Below are 25,255 nucleotides of genomic sequence, written 5' to 3'. Positions count from 1 at the left end.
TCCGGAATCAATGCCAAATTCCATGCAGTGTGATAAGAACAAACAGCACATACACTTCAAGGCTGTCATCAATTGCTCAAGTTGACAGAATTGAAACATCGTCAAGTAAGGTTTTATATGATCAAAGAGCGAGATTCTCTTAGATGTAATCCTTTCGAAGTACTTTCGTTTGTTTTTCTCTCAGATTCTCTTATAAGTTATCAGCTGGCACACACAACCCCGAAAAGGTGGCGGTCGATTTGATAGAGGAATAACTTGATTTTATAGTTCCAGAGTGAGCTTGAAGCACGCAACTTGAATGGAGCCCATGGTTTGATCTGTAACTCTTAGTTTTCCTTCTTTTTTTCTTCATTCCACCAGCACTCGTTTGGAGGAGAATAAGATTTAGCTCAGAAGCTTGTGGATGTCTCCAGAGAGATCATTCTGGAATAAAACCATTAGACAAAACGTTTGAAGCTCACTTTTTCTTGAAGAACGAAGTTATGCTGCCTTGTTGAGGACCGCAAGCGGCTTTTTTGCCCGGCTTGGACGAAGGTTTTGTGGAAGCTTTGCTGGTGGAGGCCTTGGAAGCAGGATGCTTGCTTGCTGGAGGTGGCGGTGGTGGAGCAGCAGTTTTGTTGGGAGCTTTCACCTTTTCTATCTCTTCTATCTTCGAGCTTTCGGGTTCTTCCGTATCCCAGACAACCTCGGTCACTGCAAATCCATCGATCAGCTTTGCGATAATAAAACGGAGAAAAGATGGAAGCCCATACCTTCGCGTCCTCGCTCATCAATGCGTGTTCTGAGGACTTTTCTCTTCTTTTTGGGGTCCATGCGTTTATCGTCACCGCTCCTCGAATTTGAATTCGATGCTTTATCTTCGTGCTTCGTCTCTTCGATTTTCTTCTCTGGAGAGATGAGGCTGATGACTTCTTCTTCTTCTTCCTCTTCCTTTTCTTCCGAAGCTGCTTCTTCTTCCTTGTGCTCGGACACTTCGTCGTCGAGAACAACCCTTCGCTTCTGTCCACCCCGCCTGAGGCGGCGAAAGTTTGAAATATCGTCGTCACTGCTACCACCGTTTTCATGCTCTTCCAGTGCATTTATGCAAGCATCGGCATTTCCTATAAGAAAGTTAATCAGATAACCATGGCAGAAAGAACAAACTCACACACTCACCGGGTAATTGCTTTTGAGGAGAACCATTCTTTGGTGGACTTGCCTTTGAATTGTTTGATGGACGCCCCCATAAGTTGGCTATCGAGCTTCCTTGCGCTGTAGCACTTCCTTCCTTGCGCTTGTTTGCATCGCGCCTTCCTTCACCATTTTCTTGTTTTACCGTCCCTGCACTGACATTACCTTTGTCACCCCTTGTAGAGTTCGCCTGCTTTGAACTTCCTGACGGATTACTTGTTTCACCATTTGAAGCTTTCGCCGCAATGCTCGTTTCATTCTTCATAAGAGCTGGTTTAGGCGGCAAGCCTTGCGGTAATGATGCTTTTTCAGAGGCTGGAGCAGAACTGGAAACTGTTCCTTTGTGATCCCGTTTCACGAGAGAACATGATACTCCGCTAAACCTGACATAAAAGATGGTATCATCGGCCACTGCGAGCTTTTTCATACGTACCGGTTATCACGAAGGCAATTAACAGCATCGAGAGGCTGGTTAAAAAACTCCTCGGCTTGGACGTTGTCTGGACTCCACACCAGCGCTGGATCTCTAGGGACAGAAGCTTGGATGCTGTAGATGTGAACGGAGGACCCTTCCGCGAGAAGAGCTTTGGCTCCTATCAAGAAAAAAAAAATCGAAAGTCAGTTCCAGAGCAGAGAAGAACTGTCAAAAGGATTAAGATCGGCAGACCTTCAAGCTGCGATAGCTTGACTACTTTAACGGAATAACTCCGAGGTTGGCTTTGAGTCCATCCCGAAACAGAGTACAAGACTTCCAAGCCGTCCCCGTATTTTTCTACAAACTTGTAGAGCAGCCTGCAAAAGCTTTGAAGATAAAAAAAAAAAAGAAGAAGAACCAAATAGGAGAGGACGAGCATACCGTTTTGCCACATTGGATGAAATAAAAAACTTCCTGCTCAGCCACTTATAGGAGACCTAGAAACACACGAAGAAGTGAAAAGAGAGAGAAAATGTCATCTCACCATGAGCGACAGATCCGAAACGAGCGCTCGCAGCTGCTCGATAATCCCCGCCTCGGAGGACGAATCCGCCATGCCTGGATCAAAGCACGCGCCGATTGCTCATCCATGGAGAGCGCGATTCATCCCTTACCTCCCGGCGCCAAAACAAAAGCCCTAGACCTAGAACAAAACAAAATGGCGGGAAACAAGTTCCTTTACTTGCTCTCTCTCTCTCTCTCTCTCCCCCCAAGATCAAACTGCCAATTCCACAGCTCTTTTGGAGCACCCAATGTGACACCCAGTGAAGCACGCATCGCAAAAATGGCGGCCATTCCCTATCTTTGCTTTGATCCTCTCCAGCGACAAGAACTCGAGCGAGTCGGCTCCAATGTAATCGCAAGCCTCGGCTTGCGACATCTTAAACAGCAGCAGCTCCTCCTTGGTGGGAGTGTCAACTCCGTAGTAGCAGCTGTCGATCACCGGAGGACTCGGGATCCTCAAGTGAACTTCTCTCGCTCCAGCCGACCGCAAGATCTCGACGATGATCCTGGAAGTTGTCCCGCGAACGATGGAGTCGTCCACCACGACCACCTTCTTGCCTTCCAGGATCTCCGGAACCGGAGCCAGCTTCATCAAAACCTTGCGCTTCCGGTGGACTTCTCGCGGCTGGATGAACGAGTCGTGCGACCGGATGAGCGCCTGCTGGATTGAAATCCCGAGCTTGCTCGCGTAGCCAAGCAGCGACACCATCCCGGAATCTGGCACCGCCATGGCGAAGTCACAGTCCACTGGGAAATCCTCGGCTAGAAGCTCGCCAAGCCTGTATCTGGTGAGGTAGACCGAGTGTCCAAAGACGAAGGACTCCGGCCGGGACAAGTAGAAGAGCTCGAACAAGCATAGCTTCAGAGACTCGGCCTTCTCGAGCTCGTGGAAACGTTCTACGTTCACGCTGCCGCGGCCATTTTCCGACTTGGTCGCCACCAAAACTTCCCCCGGCTCGACTTCCCTCTCGTACCTGGCATGGATAAGATTGAAGGCGCAAGTCTCCGACGCGAAAACCACCGTGCCATCCTCGCGGAATCCCATCACCAGCGACCGAAAGCCGCGAGGATCCCTCACCGCCACCACCATCTCCGAAGTCATGAAGATCAAGCTGAAAGCTCCGATCCAGCTGCTCGCAAACCAAGCAGATCTTTCCCAGCAGCGGCGCCTCCTCGCAAGTTTTCACCAGGTGGAGGATCACTTCCGAGGAGCTGTGGAACTCACAGCCTTTGGCTTCTAGCTTGGATCTCAGCTCCTCATAGTTGACGATGTTTCCATTGTGAGCTAGCCCCAATCCTTTCACCTCGTGAAAGAATCCCTGCTCGTCTCAAGTCACAATCCCCGCGCCCTCCAATCCCCGGTGCTGGAGCCTGCTCAATGCCTGGTAGGAGAGATCGGCAATGGAGGCGCTGCCCTCGCCCTCTCCCCACGCCTGGAGCATCCCAAGAACGCCGCATTCCTCTCGCAGCTTGTCATCCTCAAGAGCGACCGTGGCAGCGATCCTCACGGCAGCAAGGGATTTGGTGTGCTGAGGCCGCGGCCACGGCCGCCATTGCGATCTTGGACGATGACCTGTCTCATAAACCCTAGGGAAGCCCTAAGGAGTTCGCGGGTAAATTCAAAGTTAAAACTATTCCATAAACCCTAGAAAAGCCCTAAGGAGTAAATAATTCAAAGTTAAAAGTATGCTCCTCGAATCTAGAGTAAGACAATTTGGAGGAAGAGATTATGTTCTAACGTGATTTTTCTAGGCTACTCCAAGGAGCATCACTAACTTGGAAGTTGCAAATCCAAAATTTTCACGGAGCATCACAAACTTAAAAGTTGCAAATCCAGAATTTTCGCGGAGTACCACAAACTTGGAAGCTGCAAATCCAAAGCGAGCTAGAACACACATCAAGCTAAAGACTGCTTTGGAGATTGTCGCGTCTCTCAGAAAATGCCGGGACTTGGCAAATGGGAAGTTTATCCACCAAGAGGCATTTGCTGCGGGATTTCACACCAACAAGTACATAGCCGCGGCACTCATCAAAATGTACGGAATTTTCTCGAGTATGATCCTGGCGCAAGAAGTTTTTGATGGGATGATCCACCGGGATGTTGTTGCATGGACGTCGCTCATCCTGGGATACGTCGAGAATGGAGAGAGCTCGAGAGCTTTGAATCTCTTCAATGAGATGGATTGCGAGCCAGATTCTTTCACTTTCGTGGCTGTGCTCAAGGCCTTGGGTTGCTTGGCTCAAGAATCCAAAGACAAGACGTTTTTCCTAGAGAGGGGAATCGAGATCCATAAGAAAGTAAAAGCTAAAAGGCTGGAATCTAATGTAGTTGTGGCAAATACTTTAGTGGACATGTATGGCAAGTGTGGAAACATGAAACTTGCTCAAGATGTTTTTGATAAGATTAGCCGACGAGATCATATTTCCTGGAACTCGCTCATTCTTGGATATGCCGCGAACGGGCAAAGCTTGCATTCTTTGGAACTCTTTGCGAGCATGGACTGTGATCCCAGCTCTGTGAGCTTTGTTGGAGCGCTCACGGCATGCAAGAGTTTGGCTTGTGAGAGTGAGTACCAAAAGGAAGTTTGTCTCGGGAGGGGGATTTTGATCCACAAACAAGCAAGCAAACTTGGATTTGGGGGTGATATAGTTGTGGCTAGCGCTTTGATAGACATGTATAGCAAGTGTGGAGCCATGTTTCTTGCTAGGAAAGTTTTTGATACAATGAAGCATAGAAATGTTGTGACTTGGAACTCTCTCATCTGGGGATATGTTGAGAATGGGGAGAGTTTTGTAGCATTAAATCTATACGTTAACTACATGGATTGTGAGCCCAGCTATGTCACCTTTGTGGCTGTGCTTAAGGCATGCGGGCTTTTGGCCAAAGATTCAAAATCAAAGAAGTTTTACCTTGAAAAGGGACTTGCAATTCATAAAACAATCAGAGCCCGGGGCTTAGAATCCAATGTGGTTGTGGCAAACATGTTGATAGACATGTATTGCAAGTGTGGCAGCTTAGAAAACGCGAAAAACGTTTTTGATAAAACGATCGATCGAGACGTGGTTGCATGCAATTCTCTGATCCTGGGATATGCCGAGAATGCTGAAAGCGCAAGAGCCATTGAGCTTTTCTTTGATCTTGGTTGTGACCCAAGCTCTGTGACATATATCAGTGCACTCAAAGCATGCGGGAATCTGGCAAGTGAGAAAAAATCACAGAAGCAGTTTTGCCTTGAAAAGGGTATTTTGATCCACAGAAAAGTCCAAGCAAGTGGTTTGGAATCTGATAAATCCATCTCCACCACCTTGGTAGACATGTATAGCAAATGTGGGAGCATGGCAAATGCCAGAGAAATATTTGATAAGATGCCCCATCCAGATGTTGTAACATGGACTTCCTTGATACTTGCTTACACAGAGAATGGGGAAAGCTTGCTAGCTTTGGATGTATTTGCTAGAATGGACTGTGAACCAGACACATTCACCTATGTTACTGCACTCAAGGGCTGTGAATCCTTAGCCACACTATCAGCTGGGCAACAAATCCACATCAGAATTTGCAGAGCTGGTTTAGAGCAAGATCAAGTGGTTGCAACTGCACTTGTGGATTTCTACATGAAATGTGGTAGCATGAGAAGGGCTGAGGAGATCTTCAACAGCATGAGCTCCCCAGACATAATATCATGGAACACCTTGATAGCAGGGTACAGCTCAAATGGAAATTACTCACAGGTGTTTGCTCTTGCAGAGCAGATTAGAGATGGTGGTGTTCAGATGAATGGCATCACACTCACCTGCATTTTGATGGCTTGTAGTCATATGGGCCTGGTGAGGGAAGGGAACCTGTACTTTGAATTCATGGCCCAAGAGTGTGGGATTGAGAGCTTGGATGGGAGTCACTACAATTGTATGGTTGATTTGCTGGGCAGATCCAACATGCTAGAGGAAGCACTGGCTCTTGTCCAGAGCATTCCAGGAACTGGAGCTGATGCTGTGATCTGGAGGACTTTGCTGGGTTCTTGCAAAAAATGGAGAAACCTCAGAATTGCAAGGATTGCATTTGATGCACTAGTGGCTGCTGGTGGCAAAGACTCAGCTGATTACATACTCATGAGTGATATTTATGCAAGCTTGACTATGTGAATGACTATGGGAGTTGGATTTAATTTTGATTATACTTGGTATTTAGGGTTTTAGGGCTGGAAGCGGGCGGTGATGATGCGCTGGGGAGCTGCGAGGCGGAATTCCTCGCGCTTGTGGTCGCAATCCAGGCGCTACATTGCCGGCCATGGATCGAAGCAGCGGCAGGATCCTTGCTCCTCGTCTGTGGCTGAATTGGAATGCGTGGTATCGCCCGACGATGGAAGGGATGCTCACGAGCTCCTGAGAAAGAATCCGGTGGGATTGTATGGATATGAAGCTTTGAAAACTGCCAAGGGATTTCGTGCATTTGCTGAAACAGCGATTGCGAAGTGAGTTTTCAGCGATTGTTTCTGGGGTTTTTGCTAAAATGGAGGTTTTTTTTTCTTTTGTAACAGGTCTGAGGATCTCATTGCGCGTGTCAAAGAGCTTCCGCCGTCCATGGAGACCATCAAGTGTATGGATGACATCTCCAACACTGTAAGTTCCTGGCATTGCTTTCTGGTTTAGTTTTTCAAAAGTTCCTTCTGCTTTTTTTGTTTTGGATCAGGTGTGCATGGTTGTTGATGCTGCGGAGCTCTGTAGAAACACTCATCCTGACAAGTAAGGTGCTGCGCCCTTGAAATGGTTTCAATCTCGTGCTCATCTTCCTCGTTTCCACGAGCAGGGAGTATGTGGACGAAGCGAATGCCGCATCGTTGAAATTGTACAAATATTTGCATGTAAGTTGCTTCTCAAAGACGGACCAGAGTTACTCATAGATGTTTTGCAGTACCTTAACACTCACAAATCTCTCTATGACGCCGTCGTTCATGTTGAGAGCTCGGATGCTTTGACTACGGAAGAAGCCAAGAGAGCTGCAAAAACCTTAAGAATTGATTTTGAAAGGGGTGGAATCCATCTACCTCCTGGTAAGCTCAAGAACTTGTTTTAAACAGACATTAGGCTCATAAATTTCAGAAAAGATGGAGCGTGTGAATGAGTTGAACCTTGAGATTACGCGACTAGGAAGAGAGTAAGCTTGCATTTTCTTGTAAACTGGCACTTGACGTGTAACGAACAGGTTTACAGAAAATATGCAGCTATCTCAGGGCCATGTCGATGTTTTCCCAGCATCAAAAGTACCGGAAAGTTTGCACCACTTAATGCAACCGATACGCAGCCATTCGAAAAGCTGGAAAAGTAAGAGCGAAGACACTGGGCTACGCATAAGCACCGATGCTGGAGTTGTTTCGAGTGTGCTCAAGTGGGTACCAGATGCTGAGGTGAGCTCTCTTTGAAAATAGTGCATCACTGATCAAGGCATGCTACTTACAGATCAGGAAAGAAGTCTATATTTGCAGTCACAGTACTGCGAAGAACAACCTTTTGGTCCTGGATAAGCTAATTGAATCCAGGCATGAACTTGCACAGGTATGCTCATCAGCTTCTTACTCCAGCTGATGTCTCTTTTTCCAGCTTATAGGATTCAATTCATATGCTGAATTTGCAACTGCTCCAACTATGGCAGGATCTTCCGAAGTTGTCCAATCTTTCCTGCACGATCTTTTATCGCAAACGCAATCTAAAGCAAACGAGGTTCCGTTCTTGGCAAATGCTTCAGCACTTTGGCTAAATCTTGGAGGCTGTGCAGGAGTTGAAAATGCTCGAGAGTTTTGCACGTAGCAGCTCAATCGAGCCTTGGGATGAAGCATATTACACTGGTATGTACAAAGCTCGTGCTCAAAATTTAGACTCCAAGGTAAAATTAAAGCTCATGCTTAAGAATGCGTCTGAGCTATTTTGTTCCAGGTAATCTCCTCGTATTTTCCACTTGAGCGATGCATGAATGGTCTTAAAGTGATTGTAAAATCCCTGTTCGATGCGTCTTTTGAACAAGTTCCCGTGGCACCTGGAGAAGTATGGCATTCTGACGTTCAAAAGTGGGAACTTCGGCATAGCACCGAGGTAAAAACCTTCCGTTTGCTTCATGGCACCTTGATCAAAACAATTTTCTTCAGGGTTGTTTAGGCCATATGTTTCTGGACTTGTATTCGCGGAAAGAAAAATACCCAAATTGCGCTCACTTTACTCTCAAAGGCGGGCGTAGAACATCCGAGACTGAATACCAATTGCCAGTACGATCACTTTTCTTCCTAATACTTCTTCACTGCTAAGTTTCTATGTCTTCAGGTGGTCGCATTGGTCTGTAATTTTTCTAAGCCTCTGTCGTCAATGTCCGCGTTACTACATCATTGGGAGGTGGAAAACCTTTTTCACGAGTTCGGCCATGCTCTTCATTCGCTTTTATCACGAACGGTACGAAAAAAATGCTGCCTTTTTTTCTGTTTTCTCAACCTTCAATTATCTCAGGAGTATCAACATTTTTCTGGGACGAGAACAGTTATTGACTTTGCGGAAACACCTTCAAACGTATTCGAGTAAGTTTAAAGGTTTAAAACTTCATGTTCTAGTTACTTATTTTCATTTTCCAGATGCTTTGCTTGGGACTATCAAGTGTTGAAAACCTTCGCACAAAACTCATCTGGCGAAACGATTCCAGAGAAGATGGTGGTATCAATGAACCAAGCGAAAAAGATGCTTGGTGTCACGGAGTTACTGAGACAGGTATGGATTGCAGTAGACTCGACACGACTCATTTAAAATCCATCCAGGTCTTGTATGCCATGGTGGACCAAAAGTTTTTCGGACCGCAACCTTTACCTGCTGGCGGCACTACTGGAGTGCTCGTGGAGATGCAAGAGCTCAGCAAAAACTGGAAGCACATCGAAGGCACGCACTGGCAATCGAAATTTGGACACATGATAACTTATGGCGCTGGTAAGCCGTGCTTTGCTTCCCAGATTTGCTCCTGACAGGGGTGCTTGTGTTCCAGGATACTACAGCTACTTGTATGCACGGTGCATCGCAGCTAGCATCTGGCAAAAAGTTTGCGCTGAGAACCCTCTAAGCCTGGAGACAGGGCAAACTCTAAGGCGGGGAATTCTTCAGCACGGTGGTGCCAAAGAACCAGCAGATATCCTTCGCGATTGCCTGGGTCAGGACTCGCTGATCACGGCACCAAGCGGAGGAGTAAGGCCTTGCGTGAAGCAACTCCTGTCCGACCTTGGAGTATAGGTACCCAATATTCTTTCGGAAACTGTTTAGTGATAAACTGGAGCAAGATATAAAGATTTGTGATCAAGATTTGAAGATAAAGAGTAGCCTTGGAGCAATATATAAAGATTGGTGATAAACTGGAGCAAGAAATGTGTTGAGAGTGGGATTCGAACCCACGCCCTTGCGGACCAGAACCTTAATCTGGCGCCTTAGACCAACTCGGCCATCTCAACTTAACAAAAGAGTTGTTAATATTTTTGTTATCTGGATAATTTCATATAAATATATATTTAAAGAAACTATCCTAGAAAAGAATCTAAATTATTTCAGCAAAACAAAGAAAGAAAAAAACAAAAATCTCAAATTATAAATTGAGATAGACATTTCTCTCATTCTCGTATTATATCGCGTCTTTGATATTTGGACTGTCATGACACAGCTCTTTCGTTTTCTCCTGTGGATGATCTTCCTTTTGGCAATGGCTCACACTTGCAACGCACCTCCACCCCAGCAGGGCCTCTTCAGGTTCCTGCTCAACAACAACAGGCTCACTGTAGCTCAGGTAAGAGAACTTGTGGGGCAAGTGATCCAATATGTACGAGGCCTGGGGCCTCTCCACGAGGTGAGAGTGGGCGACACATTTTCGTGGGTTACTACGCTTGCTGGAAACGTGGTGGTGAGCGTGCAGCTCCGGGTGATGAACGAGATATGGCGAGAAGATCGGGATGGGATATGTTCCATTCCCTCGACACGGGTGGTGTACCAGTTTGGAGACATGGTTGATAATGTCATAAATATGTGCCACTCCATCCTGGAGGAGCTCTACAATCAGGATCGCTGGTACGGGTATGTGGATGTTGTGCTGAATGCGTTTGGGATAGAATATCAAGTTCAAAGGGATGAGCTTTTCAATATTAATGGAGACGTGAAGCTTTTCAGAGACTGCAATACGATGGGCTAGATGTATATATATGTGTGTGTGTGTTACATGTTTTTGGGTGCTAACAATTACTTTAAATTCAAACGCTTTTAAACAATTGTTTTTAAGTACATTATGGGCAGTGAAAGAAAATTTCTCAAATTCAAAGCGAACGTAGCCAATTCTTGCTTTCCCAGCAATTGCTAAAGAGCTCTTCAGACTTTGTGGAAAAGCTACACTGGAAAGAATTATGATCTTATAGATTAAAATAATGTAAGGGATGGTGGCGCAGTTGGTCAGCGCGTAGGTCTCATAGCTGCTAAGCAATCCTGAGGTCGAGAGTTCGAGCCTCTCTCATCCCATTTTTTTGTTGAATTTCTCCTTATAAGAAGATCCTATGTTCGAAAAAGAGAAATTTGGATCATAAATAAACTCATCTTGTTTGGAAATCAAACATATAGCACTCTCTATCCAGGATGAAGAGGCCCTGTATACAAAGATGGACACCTGACAAATAAAAAGCCTTCTTGCCGGCTCCACAAGAGCCACGAGGCGTTCAGAAATCCATGGTGGTTTACTTCAACCAGAGAATACTGTGGGATTAGAGGATGGTATTCTTTTTGAATGTTTATTTCTATGGTTTTAAATTTATTTGTCTTTTTATCGCCATCTTTTTATCTGTTCTAGACTGGAATATTGATATTAGCTTATTGCTACGTATCAACATTGATACGTAGAATAATTTTATTGAAATACAGGAAATATGTATAGGGTGGATCAAGATTGTGTCACCTCAGCCCAACATCTGGATAATTTTATTGCCTAGGACAGATCGAAGCTGGCAGGTAGCAAAACAGCATAGGAGAATCTGAATAATTTCAACAAACAAGAGAAAAAAAAACAAAAACCTCATATGTATAATTGATACAACCATTTCTTACAATTTTCATCCTCATATTCTGGCATTTCATATTTGGACATTTTAAGATTGTGATGACAAAGCTCTTGAGTTTGCTCTTGTGGATGATCTTCCTCTTGGCAATGGCCAACACTTGCGAGGCACCTCCAACCCAGCATGGGCTCTTCAGGTTCTTGCTGAACTACAACAGGCTCACCGTACGTGAGGTGAGAGACCTTGTGGCCCAAGTGATACAACACGTACGGGGCCTGGGTCCTCGCCGCGAGGTGAGAGCCGGCAATAGGTTTTCGTGGGTTGCTACGCTCGCCGGAAACGTCATGGTGAGCGTCGAGATCCGGGTGCTGAACCAGATATGGACTGAAGATCGGGGTGGAATATGCTCGATTCCGTCGACGCAGGTAGTGCACTCGTTTGAAGACATGGTTGACAGTGTCGTAAATATGTGCCACTCCATCCTCGAGGAGCTTTACTCTCGGGATCGCTGGTATGGGTATGTGGATGTTGTGCTGAATGCGTTTGGGATAGAATATCGTGTTGTGAGGGACGAGCTTTCAGGTATTGATGGTATCACTGATGTGAAGCTGTTTAGACAATGCGTTTGATGGCATTTACATAAAATGTAAGTATTCATATACAGAAGTATACTAAATATTGTTAGTACCTTTAAGACGAGACTAATTATTTTAAATTTCACGCTCTTCCTTTTTGTCTTTTGGATCTTCCTCATGGAAAACACAAGGAAATAAGAGATTATGGACTAAACTCTCTTCTTGTGAGCTTGCTTACCCTCCTGTGCGTCCGCACTGTCAAGCGATGCACGCGAGTGGCCTTCCACTCGGCATTTGCTCCTCGAGGTGTGGATCCAGCTTGTGCGGCAAGCTTTCGCAGCGTGTGCTTGCTCTTTCGCTTCTCTTCCTCGCCGGTTGCTTCACTGAGCACAGCTCCAAAACCTCAGATACCAAAAAAGAAAATGGAACTTCAAACTCTACTGGAGAATCCATCCAAATCCAACCAGGCGCGAAAGAGAAAAAGGAATGACAACAACAAGAATAAGCAAGAACTTTGATCGCTACTATCCAAGGCCAGAAAAAAGAGAACTTCCAAAAGAATAAGCGATCGGCCAAAAGCAAACTAGGCCCGACAGAAAGAAAAGAACTAGACGTCGAGCAAAGAAACCACAAACCATACCCCCCTTCCTTTTTGGAGAACGCAGCTTTCTTCTTGCGTGAGAGATCGACGCCATAGTGATGGTTGTACCAAGCTCGAAAGGGCGTAGCATCAAGCTGGACGATGGCGCTCGTCACCAGCGTCTGGGTATTCCCACTCATTGAAGTTGCCACCGCGAACGTCATCGCGGGCTGCCTCCAAGCTCATATCTAGAAAACTCTTTCGGTAAGCTCTTGCAGTCTTTCTTTCTTAGATGCTGTGAGAACTGGCGCCGAAGAACCCTAAATATTTAGGGTTCTAGAGCGTACATTTTGGGCACCGCCAAAACGTTGCGCGCTCGAAAGAGCTCTAATTCGTCTACGAGTGCTCGAAAGAGGTACGATTTGCTGTTTGATTCGTCTAGGAACGAAAGATTTCCTTTTTCCAGGAGAAATGGTCTACGTTTTCGTCAAATCTACCTCTTACCTCAAATGCATATGTCATTGTGGAGAGGAATGAGACTATGTGATGGTTCTTTCATTGTGGAGAAAGAATGAGACCATGAATTGCGAAAGATTTTCTCTCCGGCCTCGCAGTATGATTCTTCAAGCTCGATCAATCTACTGGATATGGAGAAGCATCTTCTCAGCTCAACTATTCCAGGTGAGTAGAACAATTCATTAGCTTTTCTCGCAATTTTCACACACTCCTTCCTTCGCAGCTCTTCCAAGGTCGCATTTCACAAGCGAAGATCTAAGCCACCATCCAAGTCGACACGAACTAAAGAGCTTGGTAAGCTCTCTCAATGGGGACGCTAGCGCTGGCGAGTATGCTCGAGTGGCATACTTTTGCGGCGAGCACCGGGCACTCCGCGAAGCCCAAGAGCTCCACGCGAAAGCCATCCATCACAGACTGGAGCTCGACGCTTTCCTCGGGAAGAACATCGTCAAGATGTATCTCAAGTGCGGCAGCGTGATGGATGCGAGCAAAGCACTGCAAGAAATGGTGGAACCGGACGTGACTTTGTGGACGGAAACCATCGCCGAGCACACCAAGCGCGGCATGGCCAAGGAAGCTCTCAGGATCTTCCAAACCATGCAGCTAAACGGCGTGGCTCCAAACAAGATCACATTCCTCACGGCTCTTAACTCGTGCTCGAGGCTGGAAGATCTGCGAGACATCCACGACAAGATCGTCCAAGGCGGAGCCGAGTCCAATCCAATGGTCGCGACTACGATCATCCACAGGTACTCCAAGTTTTCGAGCTCCGGGAAAGCCCGGCAAGTTTTCGACAAGGTCCGCGATCCAGACGTGTTCGTCTATAACGTCATGGTGGCGGCCTACGCGAAAGATGGCCTCTACGAGGAATCACTCGGGCTCTTCCAGCGGATGCAAATGGAAGGGATCACTCCGGACAAGATCACATTCCTCGCCATGCTCGATTCGTGCCAGGACGAGAGAGCGCTTAAAACCGGCCAGCTGGTTCACAGGATGATCGAAGAAACTGGCCTGGGCTCTGCGATGATCGACATCTCCACGGGCTTGATCAGCATGTATAGCAAGTGTGGCGACTTGGAAGCTGCGAAAGCCGTCTTTCAAAAGGTGGCAGAGGCATCCATAGATGAGGTTCTGTACACCGCCATAGCTGAAGCTCATGCACGGCGAGGAAGCCTCAAAGACTCGCTGGAGATCATCACGAGAATGCACCAGAGTGGCGTCAAGCCCGGCAGGATCACCTTCACAGCGGTGCTGGACGGATCGTCCGGGCGAGCTTCACAGAAGGAGCTCGAGCAGCTCCAAGCCGCCATCGCTGGTTTCGAGCACGACGTAGACGTGGCCACGGCGCTGGTAAACTCGTATGGAAAGTCCGGGATGCTTGGGCGAGCTCGGGAGATCTTCGAGGCGATGGAGGAGAGGAGCGTGATCACCTGGTCGTCGATCATCGCGGCCTACGCTCATCACAACCGCGTCTCGCAGGCGCTGGAGCTCTTCGAGGAGATGCAACAGGCGGGATTTGCTCCAAGCCCGGTAACTTTCCTGTCCGTTCTATCGGCGTGTAGCCACCGGGGGCTGCTCTACAGGGCGATCACGTACTTCGCGTCGATGATCCAGGACTATGGATTGACGCCGCTAGGCCAGCACTACGGCTGCGTTGTGGATTTGTTTGGGCGATCGGGTGAAGTTGGCGATGCAGAGGAGCTCGTGGAGAGGATGCCGCTGGAGCCGGATCAGGAGGTGTGGATGGCCTTGCTCCGGGCTTGTCGAGAGCGAGACGATGCCGTTCGTGTGGGCTTGCATGCTGGAGAGCGTGTTCTTGAGCTGGATCCGGGGTGGGAGTCCGGGTATGTGGTCTTGTCCAGTGTTTATGCTCCTTAGAAGTTTATAATCTTTCCATTTTTCTCTGATGAAAACAATGGTGAACGGCTCAAGATGAGCCAGATCCAAATTCAAAAATATCTGATAAGGCGTGGATTCAGCTATGTGGAAGGCAATGGCAATTGCCAGCCACAGCAGGGAAGTGATTGTAAATTCATGGCAAATCATCACAGATTTACGCTCTCCATGCATAGATGTTGAGTTTATATATGTTGTGCAGTGATCGAGGGTGGAAGCAGAGTGAACATCCTGCTGGAGGAGACCTGGAGAAATCTCCCAGAGACTATTCCTGTTTCATTCATGGTGAGGCTGACTAGCACTGTGCTTTACCACGAGGAAGGTAATGGATACATGCTTGATCTTACGTGCTAATCAACCATGTTCACCATGAATGAATAAAACCTTTGGGAAATTTAATTCCTTTTAGCTCCATTGCCACATACAATAGATAAATTTGCGCTGATGATTATGTAAGATATGGCCCTTCATAGCAATTGCTATAATGCCTTTTGCATTCCAGGAGCAAATTGTAAAAGCTTGTAAGATGTTATGGTTGCTGCCACTTCTAAGAGAGATCTGATACAAATATGCTGGCATAACATATTCTCCAAAGCTCTCTCCTGCAACTAAAGACGTTTTGGAAGTTTTTGATGGTATCAAAACTGCACTGAATTCACCATCCATTGAAATCTCTGCCCAAAGATTTCTCTGCATTTTTTCAGATGCTGGGGCATAGTCTCTGGGACCAGCAACGACAGAGGTTGCAGCCGAGAAGGAGTGGAATAGACAAAACACTCGAGCTCTTGGAATCCTTGGACGTGTAGTGGGGAAGATCTATCGGTGTCACCTTGACACATGAACCAACAAGACCAACGTAATTGAGATGAAAACCAAGTTCGGCAACATGGTCAAGAAGAAGGATGAGTCAATTCAAGATTATGCAAGTCGTTTGAAGGATGCGAAGCAGATAGACACCCTTTAATCTTTCACCGAAGTGGACGACAGCGACCTTGTCACGGAGGGCGTTCCAACAGCGTTTCAACTTGCTGCCGCTGGAGTCTGGACATGTGGCCACGAGATCGTTAACGAGATGTTAGCGCTGGAAACCTTGTTAGGGGGTCTCAGGCCAAGGTCTCCGCGCCAGGAGGGTGCTGCCAAAGAATGCAAGGACAAAACGAGCGAAAGAGAAACAAGAAGCGCAAATATAACGGTCTCTGTAATATCACTGTACAGATGAAGTGGCCAAGATCCGGAAGGAAATCAGGAAGAGGAAGAAAGTCGCCAATTACGCACGAACAGATCAAGATGCTGTCAGTGATGGCAGCTTGTTCATGGCTCAGGCTGTAACAGAGCCATATGCTGTTCTTCGAGTGTTGGGTGCATCTCCAAAGCCTTTTCTCGCATTTATAAGAAGTTCCAGACGGGAAGCGAATTTACCTCGGCGATGACTACTCACACAGCGTGTGTGGAGTGGGTACGATCAAGGTCCGACTTGCCACAGGACAGGTTGTAGCAGTCAGTGGAGTCTACTACGTTCCTGGTGTCAAGAAGACACTCTTCTCCATTGGAAGAATCACAGATCTTGATTGCGAACTAGCGTTTTTGCAGGTCCTCAGCATGCGGTTGACCTCCAGACATGGCATCGCCGGATATTGAACAACTCGCGAGTTCAGGCATGGTTGACGGTCTTCACATCACTTCTCAGAAGCTGAGGTTTTGTGAGCCGTGCGTTCTCGCGAAGCAGCACAAATTTCCTTTCAAGGCTGGTGCTGCTACAAGATTTTAAAGCTCATCCACTCTGAGATGTGTATGATGCCAGTACTTTCTCGAGAGAAGAAGCTCTATTCTGTGACTTTTGTAGACGATTATTCCTGGAACTCGTTGATAACCTCAGATTGGCAAGAAACACATGAAATTTCGAAGTGATGGTCGTGCAGAAAACGTCTCCAAAGATTTTATCAAATATCCTTATTACGAGTTGCTGGTTTGCCCAAGTTTTTGTGTGCGATGGAATGGCAAAAAACCGGATCTCAGTCATCTTCGAATTTTTGGATACATAGCGTATGCATTTGTGCCAAGGACTAAGCTTGAAGATTACAGCGAGAAGGCAGTTCTGGGCGGCTACAGTGGTCACATGAAGGCCTACAAGCTCTTCAGTTTGTCCTCATCCATGATCTTCCACAGTCGTGATGTGATCACACGGACGTATGCAACCAGAAATCTCCCGTACGCTCTTGATCCTCCAGTCAATCGTCAACGGTTTATGGTTCTTGACACTGACGGCAGCTCTAGCAGCAGGATCCGATCAACCCGTCCCCATAGACGCAAATGCTGAAGCGAGTGGGAGCAGTCCAGCAAGTAGCGGCAAACTCAGCAGGCGGTATTTTTGGCACTCCAGTCGGCGGAGAAGTGGGAGTACTCAGCCCTCACCACAGCCAGTGCTTAGACGATCTACTCGGATCCGCACACTCACAGAAGCAGGGGCACAATTTCAAGAATGGCTTGACTTTCAGGCTGCCCGCCGAGCTTCTCGGCAGCTCAAGCTAGGGAGCGTGCCCAGACAGCTCCAAGTGGTTCCAACACGTTCTACTATGCAGCAGCTCCTCCAGAAGTGCAACAGGCGATTCTGGACTTACCTTCTCCAGTTTTCCAGTTGCTATTTTGTCAAGGGCGAGATCCCAAGAATTTGCGTGAGGCACTCTCCAGTCCTAAGCGTGAGCAGTGGCAAGCAGCAGCAAATTCTGAGTATTCATCTCTCATGGCATGGGACCTGGTCGATCTACCTCCTGGAAGGAGGCTTTTTCGAATCAAGACTGGAGCTGATAAGAAACTTCTCAACTACAAGGCAAGACTTGTAGCAAAGGGATACTCATAGGTAGAGGGCGTGGACTACAATGAAACGTTTTCTCAGTTGTGAAGATGGCCTCTATCCACTTGCTACTCAATCTTGCAGCTCATGAGAATTTAGAAGTGGAGCAGCTCAAACTTCACCACAGTGTGCGATCTTGATGAGGGGGTTTATGTCCTTCATCCAGAAGGATATGTTGTCAAAGGCCAGGAATGCAAGGTATGCAAGCTTAAGACAATGGTATGTGAATTTGAAAATTTCATTGGTTTTGTGAGTATTTCAGCATATTTTAGTATTTATTTTCATAAGTTATACATAACATTCCACTGTAAGCAAAAAAAAAAAAACTCAAAAGACAATTTATAAGGGTTAAATATAAAGGGAAAAAGTTTTAATCTTAGGGATATTTAAGGTTAAAGTATTATTGGATTTAAATAGTACTAAACTAGAAGTTCAAATTTAAAAAGTTATATTTAGTATCAGAAGGGGTCTTAAGTCCAACTTTGATAGGTAAGGAAATCACGTTACATATTTGACATTTGCTTGAACTTAAAAAGTAGTGTGTTAAAAGAATGGGGTTCGAGAATGACTTGAGAGATGGTCCCTCACTCTTTTGACAACCAAAAAGAATAACTTGAGAGATAATCTCCCACTCTTTTGACAAAAAAGAAAAATGACTTAAAAGATAGTCCCCCACTCTTTTGACAACCAAAAAAAATGATTTGAGAGATGGTCCCTCACTCTTTTGACAACTAAAAAGAATGATTTGAGAGGTGGTCCCCCACTCTTTTGACAACCAAAAAGAACAACTTGAGAGACTGTCCATAAAAATTTAAATATAAAAGGCAAAAGTCTATGAAAAAAAGCATATCCCCTTTTTCAATAAATCAATAATTTTTGGGATATTTAAAATTAAATATCCTTGGGTTTAAATACTAGGTTGAGAAGTAAGTTCTCAACTTTTGTTCACAATAGTGTGAACTTGTAGAGAAGTATGGTAGATTTAGTTGTTTGTGAACTTGTAAGAAAGCATAGTGAATTATAAGTAACCATGAGTTCAAATATATAGGAAAAAGGCTTATGAAAAAAAATACACCCTTTTTTTTAGTGATCAAAATATTAGGGTATTTGGGATTAAACGTTCTTGGGTTTGAGTTGTATTGGACTTAGTGACCTCCTGAGAAATCTAAATTCTCAACTTCCATTCATGAGGACCTCTTGGGAAGTTTAAGTTCTTAGCTTCCATTAACAAAAGTGTGAATTTGCAAGAAAGTGTGGTGGATTTAGTTGCTTATGAACTTGTTAAGAAATATGGTGGATTGAAAGTAACTAAAAAGAACAATTCAAAAGATAGTAAATAAAGGAGAGGGAAAGAGCTTATAAAAAAGAGTGTAAATTGGTTGTTAAGGGTTAGGATATTTGGGGTTAAGTGTTCTTGACCTTCCTAGAAGTTTAAATTTTCAACTTCTGTTCATGAAAATGTGAACTTATAAGAAAGCGTGATGAATTATAAATAATTAAAGAGAATGACTTTTGAGAGATTTATAAAGATTCAAAAATAAAAGGAAAATGAAGAATAGTGCACCCTTTTTTCCTGGGGTTAACCATCCTTGGGTTTAAATTATACTATACTAGATAACCTTTCAGGAAATTTAAATTTAAGAGCTAGACAATTATCTATTAGTCAATCCAACTTGCCTAGCTTTGCAGCAGCCCAAGTGTGAGCTATAGGCACAATTTAAGATGGTGGATCTTGGATCAGTGAAATATTTTTTAGGGATCAGGATTATATGTGACAGGCAAAATCTTGGAGAGGTTTCATCTTGCTGAGCTAAATGAAGCATAAACTCCTATGGAAGCTGGCCTCCATCTCAGCAAAGATCAAGTCTCACAAACAGTTGAGGAATGCAAGAAGATGAAGCAGATACTGGTTGGCACCTTAATTCACCTGATGGTCTGCACACAGCCAGATTTGGCCTTTTCAGTGGGAGCAGTGTCCCAGTTTCTCAAGACTCAAGGATTCCTCATTGGTTGGCAGTCAAATGCATCTTTCGCTACTTGAAGAGGACCACACATTATGCACTCACGTACTCCAAAGCCCCAGCAGGTATGGCTTCACAGATGCTGACTTTGCAGGCGAGGTTGAGCAGCGCAAATCCACCACAGGTTATATTTTCAGTCTCGGCAGTGGCACTCTCACGCGACAGTCAATTATAGCGTTATCCTAAGGAATGTTGCTAGCTACGACAACTTTTGGACGGCATCAGCTAGCGCCAACATATCCAGGTGCAGTTCCATTATATTTGAGATCAAGTGAACCAGCATGTTTTGGAGCTCATCCAACAAAGCAGGTTGCAGATATTTTTACCAAGGCGTTACTGTTCCAGCGACACGTACAAGCACTTGGCATGAGAGAGCTCCTTGAGCGAGCACCTTAGTGCTCAAGTGGGAGTGATATGAATATGCTGGCATAGCATATTCTCCAGAGCTCTCAGGGGGTTTTGTAGCCCCTCGTGATGAACGAGAGCCTGTTCATCCTTATCAGAGTCGATGTTGGGCTTGACGGCTATCCATTTGTCGTCCTTTTGGGACTGGAGGCCCCGACGTCGTCTTGGTCGAGCATTGTCAGGCAGTTTGGGTCCGCGTGAGCTCCCAGACCGAGTGCCATGGACGGCTGCGGACACGGTGGATAGAAGTTCATTCTCATCCCGGCGGAGTGCTTGGATTTGAAGTTCTTGCTGAAGAAATCCCGGTCCAAGTCCAGGCTCTCGGCTAAAAGCTCCAGGATCTTGATCCCGAGGGAGTGGAGTACGTTGCCATAGTCCATGATGGTGGAGCTGCGAGAATGAGATGATTAACGAGTGGGAAACTGAACTAGAAGAGAGATAACTGAGGTACCTGAGCTCCGAGTTTCCATCTGGCCATAACTTCTTAACTATCGGCACCACGTTGGAAGTTGGAGCAATTTGCAAAGTGAAAGTCTCGGACCACAGGACGCGAGTTGGAATGAAGCCATGCCTGCCTGGAAGTTCGGAAGGCAGCTAAGGAGCTTGGTAAGCTCTCTAGATGGCAACGCTAGCGTTGGCGAGTATGCTCCAGCGGCAAACTTTTGCGGCGAGCACCGGGGCGAAGCCCAAGAGCTCCACGCGAAAGCCATCCATTACAGACTGGAGCTCGACGCTTTCCTCGGGAAGAACATCGTCAAGATGTACCTTAAGTGCGGCAGCGTGATGGATGCGAGCAAAGCACTGGTGGAACCGGATGTGACTTTGTGGACGGAAACCATCGCCAAGCACACCAAGCGTGGCGTGGCCAAGGAAGCTCTCAAGATCTTCCAAACCATGCAGCTACACGGCGTGGCTCCAAGAAAGATCACGGCTCTAAACGCGTGCTAGAGGCTGGAAGATCTGAGAGACATCCACGACAAGATCGTCCAGGGCGGAGCCGAGTCCAATCCAATGGTTGTTGTGCAGTGATCGAGAGTGGAAGCGGAGTGAACATCCTGCTGGAGGAGGCCTGGAGAAATCTCCTAGAGCCTGTTCCTGTTTCATTCATGGCGAAGATGCCTGACCAGCACTGTGCTTTATGTAATGGATGCATGTTCGACCTTATGCGCTGGTCAACCGGTTATCTTCACCATGAATGAATGGAATTTCTGGGAGATTTAATTGCTTCCGTTCCTTATTAATTCCACTGTTATAATCTTTGAGTGCTTACAATGAATAAATTTGCGTTAATAATTAACTAAGCTGAATGTAAAATCATCTTCTTGTGAACCTTTATGGCAATTGCCGTAGTGCCTTTTGCATTCCAAATTGTAAAAGCTTGTAAGATGTTATGGTTTTGGTGCCAGCATCTTGGATTACCTCAAATATATATATATATATATATATATATATATATATATATATATATATATATATATATATATATATATATAAATGTAGTGGACACGGATGGAATGGTGTTGTCATACGTGATAAATCTTTTGTGGTCCTGAATCACACGAAAAATTCGTGTGAATAGTCTCTGGCCTAGCTGTCGTGGGGACCACGCTTTATTCTCAGATGCACTCGTCCATATAATGCTTAGATCTGTCATTCATAAAAAGATAAAACTAGACATTTGCGTTGAGCTTTCCTTCTAGTCGGTCTTGCTCTCGTCTGAGATCTTCATGAACGTGTCCAGGCCACCTTTGCCGCGCATCCGCTTGGTTCTAATCTGCTGCAAATACTCTGCCCAAGTGAAGGGCCTGTAGAGCAGTGGATGGGCTTCGTCCACGAGCTGCGCTGGAACCTCCATGGATACACTGTCGTCCGGGCTGTAGAAGAAGGCAACGGACAAACGAGCGTTATTGCCATTCACAACAGCGCGGTGCTGGACGCTGCGAAACCTGCCATTGCTCCACGCCTGAAAGAGAAAGCAGTAACGAGCGGGAAGTTAAGAAGAGAATAACTTGGTTTACCTGGAGACTATCTCCAATGTTTAGGACCAGTGAGTCGACATCGGGCTTGACGGCTATCCATTTGTCGTCCTTTTGGATCTGGAGGCCCCCGACTTCGTCTTGGTAGAGCATTGTCAGGCAGTTTGGGTCGGCGTGGGCTCCCAGACCGAGTGCCATGGACGGCTGCGGACACGGTGGATAGAAGTTCATTCTCATCCCGGCGGAGTGCTTGGATTTGAAGTTCTTGCTGAAGAAATCCTGGTCCAAGTCCAGGCTCTCGGCTAAAAGCTCCAGGATCTTGATCCCGAGGGAGTGGAGTTCGTTGCCGTAGTCCATGATGGTGGAGCTGCGAGAATGCGATGATCAACGAGTGGGAAACTGTAAATAGAAGAGAGATAACTGAGGTACCTGAGCTCCGAGTTTCCATCTGGCCATAACTTCTCAACTATCGGCACCACGTTGGAAGTTGGAGCAATTTGCAAAGTGAAAGTCTCGGACCACGGGACGCGAGTTGGAATGAAGCCGTGCCTGCCTTCGTATCCCTGGAAGAGACCGAGCGATGCTTTCTCCTTGTCTTCGGCAGGCAGTGAAAAGAACGCTCGTCCTTGAGTTCTCACTCTTTCCAGCAGCTCCAGAGGGATGCCGTGGCCAGCCACCTGAAAGAATCCCCACTCGCTGCTGGCCTCCGCAACTTCCCGAGCAATTCTCTTCCTCGACTCCTCGGAACACTCCGGCAGCAACAGTTCCCTGAGGTCCACAACTGGCAGGGACACCTGCTCGGAGTAACCATCGTGAGGCACTGTGACACGCTCCGACTCAGGAAGCAAGAACACCTCCGGAATGGTCTCTGTGCCTTGCAAAGCTTTCGCAAGGGAGCCAACGTTGGTGCTTGCCCCTGAAATGGGAATATTGTGGACCGAAGGAACTGAAGCTGGCTGGAGTGTCTGAGCTGCTGCCATTGCAAGATATCAAGTCGTTAAAAGAACAGCAAGCAACTCGGACACCACAATCCTAGACTAACTGCTTAGATATAGACTTTATGCATCAGAAAGCAGCACTAGAAAGAATCCTCTCCGAAGACAAACACGCAATATATAGTCCTGAAACAGGAGCTAAGCGTCCTGAGGTACTGGATGCCTTTTCAGCGAGGAGGCGCGCTCACACAGACAGCATGAAAAGCTGAACTAGGACTCACTACGAACTCCACGCTTCGCCGGTGCTCCTCTCTCACTTTATAGTACCGAAGTGTTTGCAGATCGTAACATTAGTTTGCTCTGCGAGAATCAGAGAGGCGGCGGTTCACGTGACACAGGATTCCAAATGCAAAATGACACTGCTTTCTTTTCCCAGTCAAATATGCATGAACCTGATCCTGACACTCAAATTTCAAATATCTACGGCAAACCTGGAGTTAACCAGAACTGTGGCTCAGTCTTCTAGCGATTAGCTTGTGCCTGCAGAAGTTTTCTCGTATTCTTCTTTCCTCCGCTCTAAGATGTCTTCTACTTTCCCAAGCAATCTCTAGAGTACAAACGAGCAAATGCGGTAGGAATACGAGCAACTTCAACAAAATGAGCTGACCTTGAAACTGTCACGATGAATTGAAACGCACTTGCATTTCGTTGTCGCTCTGACAGTCGCTGCTCTAGGATTGTTGCTTAGTAGCGCCAACTCCCCAAAGTAATCTCCACGCTTGTATTTCATTAGTACCTTGTCTCCTGTCCTTGCCTCGGCTTCTCCCTGCGAAATAAATTCAGTTTCCACAAGCGGTAGCGAGTCTTACTTCTTCCACAAAATAAAACTTGTTTCCTTCTTGGCCCTCCACTATAATGTCTGTGTTTGGTTCGTAGTATTCCGCGTCCAAAACATCGGCAATTGCGGATCTTTCGTACGCTGTTAGCGTCTACACGCCAACCAAAATAAAGGCGAATTGATGGAGAAACGATTGCAAACTATTTACCTTCAGCAAAGGAACCTCTGCCAAAAACTTTTCGTACAATTGCCGCTTGTTGTTGGTAGTTTGCATAAGAATCGCTCGAAAAGTGGGCCTGTCTACCGCCCAGAGTGTACAGCTTGTAATTGCCTGAAAAGAATACCAAATGAGTCCTGCAAAACCAGCAAACATATTTTAATGAATGGTAAAACCTTGACAGTTGCCGCACGGGGAGCATTGTACAGAAGCGCAAGCTCTCCGAATGTGTCTCCAGGACCATATCTCTTGACCATCTCGGGGCGTATCCTCTCTGGGTCCTTCAACCACACTTCACATTCACCTATCTAAACAAAGAGTCAAAACAAGGGAAAAAACATGGAATGAAGAAGCACACCTCGATGAGGAAAAATTTGTCACCCTCATCGCCCTGCTTGATTATAATGTCATTGGGGTTGTACTTAACTTCCTCCACAGAATCCACCACCTGAAGCATAATCCCGCGTCAAACACAAAAGCCAAATGCTTTGAGCTACTATAATTGTTACCGTGCACCTTTGAGGGATTATGGTGAGCTAATAGGCAAAGCTTCTTTGCGGAGAAGAACTTTTACCGTCTTTGTTTGCTCCTTGTCGAGAGACTTGAAAAGATAGTTCTTCTCCAATGCGTGCTGAATGCGTTCCCGCGCGGCTTCATTCTTTTCGATGGCCTGAGAAATGAGAAAAGCAAAAACATCGATCGCTCGTTGAGAAAAATTCCAAGCATTGACAAAACCAAACATAGAGGAATGAGCGACGAGCTTACCCTTGGAACATAAGCTGCTGCTTTCTCAATATCTGATTCGGCACTCACTGCAAGCCTTCTTTTTGTTGACTGGCTCATGAGCTTGGCAGCTTTTTGATTCAGCTTTGTCCGCTCCTGCACGAATCGCATTCGCAAAAAAAATCGAGCATGCAATAGATTAACACAAGCATCTTGAATGTCACAGGTAAGCAAATGGATGGATCGAAACACTCGACAATGCAAGCGGCATTCACGAACCCAAGCAAAATATCCAAGAATGACGAGGATCGCTTACCCGAGGAGTCGATGCGGCGGTGCTGTCAGGGCCGCCCCCACAGGGAGGCGCCATCCCCGACGCGCACCCCTTCTTTGCCTTGGCAAGAATGCCCCCGTTGCCAAATATCTTCCTTCCAACCCTAACCTTGGGGAGTTTCAGCTTCATCAACACCGCCGCCTCTACGCACCCGCGCCGCCAATCGCTCCATCGCCGCCGCTCCTCCCT

General features: G+C 46.3%; 8 protein-coding genes and 2 non-coding genes across 10 annotated transcripts; 4 read left to right on the top strand and 6 right to left on the bottom strand.

The window, feature by feature from the left end:
• Positions 1-30: 30 nt before the first annotated feature.
• Positions 31-2,280, bottom strand: LOC9638385 (DNA polymerase delta subunit 3). Its single transcript, XM_024681791.1, has 8 exons — positions 2,260-2,280; positions 2,130-2,203; positions 2,027-2,082; positions 1,838-1,962; positions 1,604-1,763; positions 1,156-1,553; positions 753-1,100; positions 31-693 (listed from the first exon to the last, which is right to left on the bottom strand). The coding sequence occupies exons 2-8, from the start codon at positions 2,199-2,201 to the stop codon at positions 458-460; spliced, it is 1,395 nt and encodes a 464-aa protein (XP_024537559.1). The 5' UTR covers positions 2,202-2,203; positions 2,260-2,280; the 3' UTR covers positions 31-457.
• Positions 2,281-2,304: 24 nt separating this feature from the next.
• LOC112348729 (amidophosphoribosyltransferase 2, chloroplastic-like) lies at positions 2,305-3,316 on the bottom strand. The gene has a single exon (XM_024681793.1). The coding sequence runs from the start codon at positions 3,249-3,251 to the stop codon at positions 2,361-2,363; it is 891 nt and encodes a 296-aa protein (XP_024537561.1). The 5' UTR covers positions 3,252-3,316; the 3' UTR covers positions 2,305-2,360.
• Positions 3,317-3,809: 493 nt separating this feature from the next.
• Positions 3,810-6,292, top strand: LOC112348705 (pentatricopeptide repeat-containing protein At2g13600-like). Its single transcript, XM_024681743.1, has 2 exons — positions 3,810-3,853; positions 3,902-6,292. The coding sequence occupies exons 1-2, from the start codon at positions 3,836-3,838 to the stop codon at positions 6,290-6,292; spliced, it is 2,409 nt and encodes an 802-aa protein (XP_024537511.1). The 5' UTR covers positions 3,810-3,835.
• On the top strand, positions 6,291-9,487 carry LOC9638384 (mitochondrial intermediate peptidase, mitochondrial). The gene is made up of 17 exons (XM_002976881.2): positions 6,291-6,621; positions 6,688-6,769; positions 6,840-6,892; positions 6,957-7,011; positions 7,062-7,200; positions 7,250-7,304; positions 7,353-7,554; positions 7,607-7,702; positions 7,748-7,867; positions 7,923-8,030; positions 8,081-8,236; positions 8,290-8,406; positions 8,462-8,587; positions 8,642-8,709; positions 8,764-8,896; positions 8,944-9,109; positions 9,165-9,487. Exons 1-17 carry the CDS (start codon positions 6,365-6,367, stop codon positions 9,404-9,406), a joined length of 2,175 nt encoding a protein of 724 aa, XP_002976927.1. The 5' UTR covers positions 6,291-6,364; the 3' UTR covers positions 9,407-9,487.
• Positions 9,488-9,540: 53 nt separating this feature from the next.
• On the bottom strand, positions 9,541-9,621 carry TRNAL-AAG. The gene has a single exon. It is a non-coding gene; the product is annotated as a tRNA-Leu (tRNA).
• A 963-nt stretch (positions 9,622-10,584) lies between these two features.
• TRNAM-CAU lies at positions 10,585-10,669 on the top strand. The gene is given in 2 exon segments: positions 10,585-10,622; positions 10,634-10,669. It is a non-coding gene; the product is annotated as a tRNA-Met (tRNA).
• Positions 10,670-11,976: 1,307 nt separating this feature from the next.
• LOC9638383 (40S ribosomal protein S8-1) lies at positions 11,977-12,578 on the bottom strand. Its single transcript, XM_024681742.1, has 2 exons — positions 12,410-12,578; positions 11,977-12,176 (listed from the first exon to the last, which is right to left on the bottom strand). The coding sequence occupies exons 1-2, from the start codon at positions 12,576-12,578 to the stop codon at positions 11,977-11,979; spliced, it is 369 nt and encodes a 122-aa protein (XP_024537510.1).
• A 109-nt stretch (positions 12,579-12,687) lies between these two features.
• Positions 12,688-15,180, top strand: LOC9649786 (pentatricopeptide repeat-containing protein At1g11290, chloroplastic). Its single transcript, XM_024681986.1, has 3 exons — positions 12,688-12,769; positions 12,821-13,035; positions 13,094-15,180. Exons 2-3 carry the CDS (start codon positions 13,002-13,004, stop codon positions 14,746-14,748), a joined length of 1,689 nt encoding a protein of 562 aa, XP_024537754.1. The 5' UTR covers positions 12,688-12,769; positions 12,821-13,001; the 3' UTR covers positions 14,749-15,180.
• A 6,492-nt stretch (positions 15,181-21,672) lies between these two features.
• On the bottom strand, positions 21,673-23,254 carry LOC9649784 (probable 2-oxoglutarate-dependent dioxygenase ANS). Its single transcript, XM_002976751.2, has 3 exons — positions 22,449-23,254; positions 22,062-22,386; positions 21,673-22,006 (listed from the first exon to the last, which is right to left on the bottom strand). The coding sequence occupies exons 1-3, from the start codon at positions 22,997-22,999 to the stop codon at positions 21,740-21,742; spliced, it is 1,143 nt and encodes a 380-aa protein (XP_002976797.1). The 5' UTR covers positions 23,000-23,254; the 3' UTR covers positions 21,673-21,739.
• A 105-nt stretch (positions 23,255-23,359) lies between these two features.
• LOC9638382 (cAMP-dependent protein kinase regulatory subunit) lies at positions 23,360-25,255 on the bottom strand. The gene is made up of 9 exons (XM_024681898.1): positions 25,049-25,255; positions 24,775-24,888; positions 24,584-24,679; positions 24,368-24,457; positions 24,186-24,317; positions 24,001-24,123; positions 23,824-23,943; positions 23,622-23,780; positions 23,360-23,561 (listed from the first exon to the last, which is right to left on the bottom strand). Exons 1-9 carry the CDS (start codon positions 25,193-25,195, stop codon positions 23,484-23,486), a joined length of 1,059 nt encoding a protein of 352 aa, XP_024537666.1. The 5' UTR covers positions 25,196-25,255; the 3' UTR covers positions 23,360-23,483.

Source organism: Selaginella moellendorffii, unplaced genomic scaffold, assembly GCF_000143415.4.
Source record: "Selaginella moellendorffii unplaced genomic scaffold, v1.0 SELMOscaffold_32, whole genome shotgun sequence".
Taxonomy (NCBI): Eukaryota; Viridiplantae; Streptophyta; class Lycopodiopsida; order Selaginellales; family Selaginellaceae; genus Selaginella; species Selaginella moellendorffii.
Note: the sequence above shows the minus strand (reverse complement) of the source record. Positions and strands in the feature narration are given on the sequence as shown.